Source organism: Borostomias antarcticus, assembly GCF_949987555.1.
Source record: "Borostomias antarcticus genome assembly, chromosome: 16".
NCBI classification, from domain to species: domain Eukaryota; kingdom Metazoa; phylum Chordata; class Actinopteri; order Stomiiformes; family Stomiidae; genus Borostomias; species Borostomias antarcticus.
The window spans coordinates 24,166,077-24,170,056 of NC_140249.1; the positions used below are offsets into that span (position 1 = coordinate 24,166,077).

The 3,980-nt window shown below is 54.7% G+C and overlaps 1 protein-coding gene across 1 annotated transcript in view; it reads left to right on the forward strand.

Annotated features, from left to right (window-relative positions):
* nup93 (nucleoporin 93) overlaps positions 1-3,980 on the forward strand; it is a 20,717-nt gene that overhangs the window by 3,568 nt on the left and 13,169 nt on the right. The window contains exon 3 of the mRNA XM_084451430.1: positions 1,375-1,492. Coding sequence (XP_084307556.1) covers positions 1,375-1,492 — 118 coding nt within the window. The remainder of the gene's footprint in view (positions 1-1,374; positions 1,493-3,980) is intronic.

Below are 3,980 nucleotides of genomic sequence, written 5' to 3' on the forward strand. Positions count from 1 at the left end.
GAACTCCTCACTCCACTAAACCCCTCCTGCAATCTGGGATCTGGAAACAGCCTGCTTCTTCATACCCTAGAGACCCTGCTTCTTCATACCCCAGGACTAACCTCTGCTCTATGGAGACCCTGCTTCTTCATACCCCAGGACTAAGCTCTGCTCTATGGAGACCCTGCTTCTTCATACCCCAGGACTAAGCTCTGCTCTATGGAGACCCTGCTTCTTCATACCCCAGGACTCAGCTCTGCTCTATGGAGACCCTGCTTCTTCATACCCCAGAGACCCTGCTTCTTCATACCCCAGAGACCCTGCTTCTTCATACCCCAGAGACCCTGCTTCTTCATACCCCAGAGACCCTGCTTCTTCATACCCCAGGACCAAGCTCTGCTCTATGGAGACCCTGCTTCTTCCTCTCAGGACTCAGCTCTGCTCTATGGAGACCCTGCTTCTTCATACCCCAGGACTCAGCTCTGTTCTATAGAGACCCTGCTTCTTCATACCCAGGACTAAACTCTGCTCTATGGCCCTTTGGCTCAACTGCCCCCCACCTCTGGAATGCCCTCCCTGACAACCTGAGGGCCCCACAGACTCTGGGCTCTTTTAAGACTGGTCTAAAGACCCTACTTACATTACAGTCATTTAGCTGATGCTTTTATCCAAAGCGACTTACAATAATTGCATTTAACGTAGGAAACGTCAGTGTGCTACTACTCACCAGAACTCACTAGTGCATCTTCTTTATAAACAAGTGACTAAGAGCATCTTGTGATGAAGCCAAAGTGAAAAGTTAGAAAAGCTTTTTGTTTGTAATGTTGAGCCGCGTGTGTGTGTGTGTGTGTGTGTGCGCGTGTGTGTGCGTGTGCGTGCGTGCATGCGCGTGTGTGTGTGTGTGTGATGGTCAGGTCCCTGGAGATGGCTATACTGTCTGCAGATGTTTGTTCATTGGTTCATCTTATTGTTGGGCAGTCAGCTCATGTTCAGGATGTTGCTGCCCTCTAGTGGTGGTTAAGTGTCATGCCACTGTGCTGTGTGTTTATGTATATCTGGGATGTAATAATTACCCAGGTAGGGTTTTACACATATTACATATGAGGAATTTGTTTAGATTTTTGATGCATAACAATAAAGAGACAATAGACAAGGTGCAAGTACAAGGCAGGTCAGCACAAAATATAATGACGCAAAAAAGGTAAGGCACACACATTATGTGTGTATTTGTCGTGTCTGTCTGTCCTCAGGTGTGTGTGTGTGTGTGTGTGTGTGTGTGTGTGTGTGTGTGTGTGTGTGTGTGTGTGTGTGTGTGTGTGTGTGTGTGTGTGTGTGTGTGTGTGTGTGTGTGTGTACTGATGTGTCCTGACAGGATGTGTGTCTCTGTCCCCTCAGGTCCATCCTGTTGGGGTCCAGAGGGCTGGACATCTTCCACATCTCCCAGAGGCTAGAGAGCCTCAGCGCCGCCACGACCTTTGAACCCCTGGAGCCGGTCAAGGACACGGACATACAGGTACACACAACCCAGTAGGACAGACTGGGACACACCACCCAGTAGGACAGACTGACTGGGACACTCCACCCAGTAGGACAGACAGACTGGGACACTCCACCCAGTAGGACAGACTGACTGGGACACTCCACCCAGTAGGACAGACTGGGACACTCCACCCAGTAGGACAGACTGACTGGGACACTCCACCCAGTAGGACAGACAGACTGGGACACTCCACCCAGTAGGACAGACAGACTGGGACACTCCACCCAGTAGGACAGACTGACTGGGACACTCCACCCAGTAGGACAGACTGACTGGGACACTCCACCCAGTAGGACAGACTGACTGGGACACTCCACCCAGTAGGACAGACAGACTGGGACACTCCACCCAGTAGGACAGACTGACTGGGACACTCCACCCAGTAGGACAGACTGACTGGGACACTCCACCCAGTAGGACAGACTGACTGGGACACTCCACCCAGTAGGACAGACTGACTGGGACACTCCACCCAGTAGGACAGACTGACTGGGACTGGTCAGTCAGACTGTTGTCATGGTCACCCAGATCACACCAGTTTTGTCACAATACCAAATGTTGGACTTCGATACCAATACCAAATTTAGTACCTCCCTCAGCTTTTCTCCCCCTCTCTCCCCTCTCTCTCCCTCTGTCTCTCTCTCCCCTTCTCCCCCTCTCTCTCCCTCTCTCTCCCTCTCTACCCCTCCCTCTCCCCCTCTCTCCCTCTCTCTCTCTCCCTCTCTCCCCCTCCCTCTCCCTCTCTCTCTCCCTTTCTCTCCCCCTCTCTCTCCCTCTCTCCCCGTGTCTCCCTCTCTCTCCCCCTCTCTCTCCCTTTCTCTCCCCCTCCCTCTCCCCCTCTCTCCCTCTCCCCCTCTCTCCCTCTCTCTCTCTCCCTCTCTCCCCCTCCCTCTCCCTCTCCCTCTCTCTCTCCCTTTCTCTCCCCCTCTCTCTCCCTCTCTCCCCGTGTCTCCCTCTCTCTCCCCCTCTCTCTCCCCCTCTCTCTCCCTTTCTCTCCCCCTCCCTCTCCCCCTCTCTCCCTCTCTCTCCCTCTCTCTCCCTCTCTCTCCTCTCTCTCTCTCTTTCCCCCTCTCTCCCTCTCTCCCCCTCTCTCCCTCTCTCTCTCTCCCCTTCTCTCCCTCTCTCTCTCCCCCTCTCTTTCCCCCCTCTCCCCCCCTCTCTCTCCCTCTCTCCCCCTCTCTCCCTCTCTCTCCCCTTCTCTCCCTCTCTCTCTCCCCCTCCTTCTACCTCTCTCCCCCTCTCTCCCTCTCTCTCACTCTCTCCCCCTCTCTCCCTCTCTCTTCCCCTCTCTCTCTCCCCCTCTCTCCCTCTCCCCTCTCTCTCTCCCCCTCTCTCTCCCTCTTGTGTTGGGATCAAGGTGTCTACTCTACTCACTGTTCATTAGTGATGACGCATCAATAGCTCATTTGAAATGACATGAAATCTGAAAAAAATGTGTCCATGAAAGCCCAAATGTGGCTACTGACTCATTCATACGCCACTATTCCATCACTGATCTTAATTATGGGGGATTTTCCTGTCTCATTGTGCTGAGTCATTGAACTTGATTCCCATTGGCTACTGTGCATGGTCACCAAACATGGCTGCCGAACAAATGTGCGGTCAACGAGGCGCATTTCTGCTTCTCAGTGCAGCAACTTCTACTCCCCACAAACCCTGTCCCCTACCCCACAAACCCTGTCCCCTGCCCCACAAACCCTGTCCCCTGCCCCACAAACCCTGTCCCCTACCCCACACACCCTGTCCCCTACCCCACAAACTCTGTCCCCTTCCCCACAAACCCTGTCCCCTACCCCACAAACCCTGTCCCCTACCCCACAAACCCTGTCCCCTACCCCACAAACTCTGTCCCCTTCCCCACAAACCCTGTCCCCTTCCCCTACCCCACAAACCTTGTCCCCTACCCCACAAACTCTGTCCCCTACCCCACAAACCCTGTCCCCTACCCCACAAACCCTGTCCCCTACCCCACAAACTATGTCCCCTACCCCACAAACCCTGTCCCCCTACCCCACAAACCCTGTCCCCTACCCCACAAACCCTGTCCCCTACCCCACAAACCCTGTCCCCTACCCCACAAACCCTGTCCCCTACCCCACAAACCCTGTCCCCTACCCCACAAACCCTGTCCCCTACCCCACAAACTCTGTCCCCTACCCCACAAACCCTGTCCCCTACCCCACAAAACCCTGTCCCCTACCCCACAAACCCTGTCCCCTACCCCACAAACCCTGTCCCCTACCCCACAAACTATGTCCCCCTACCCCACAAACCCTGTCCCCTACCCCACAAACCCTGTCCCCTACCCCACAAACCCTGTCCCCTACCCCACAAACCCTGTCCCCCTACCCCACAAACCCTGTCCCCTACCCCACAAACCCTGTCCCCTACCCCACAAACCCTGTCCCCTACCCCACAAACTCTGTCCCCTACCCCACAAACCCTGTCCCCTACCCCACAA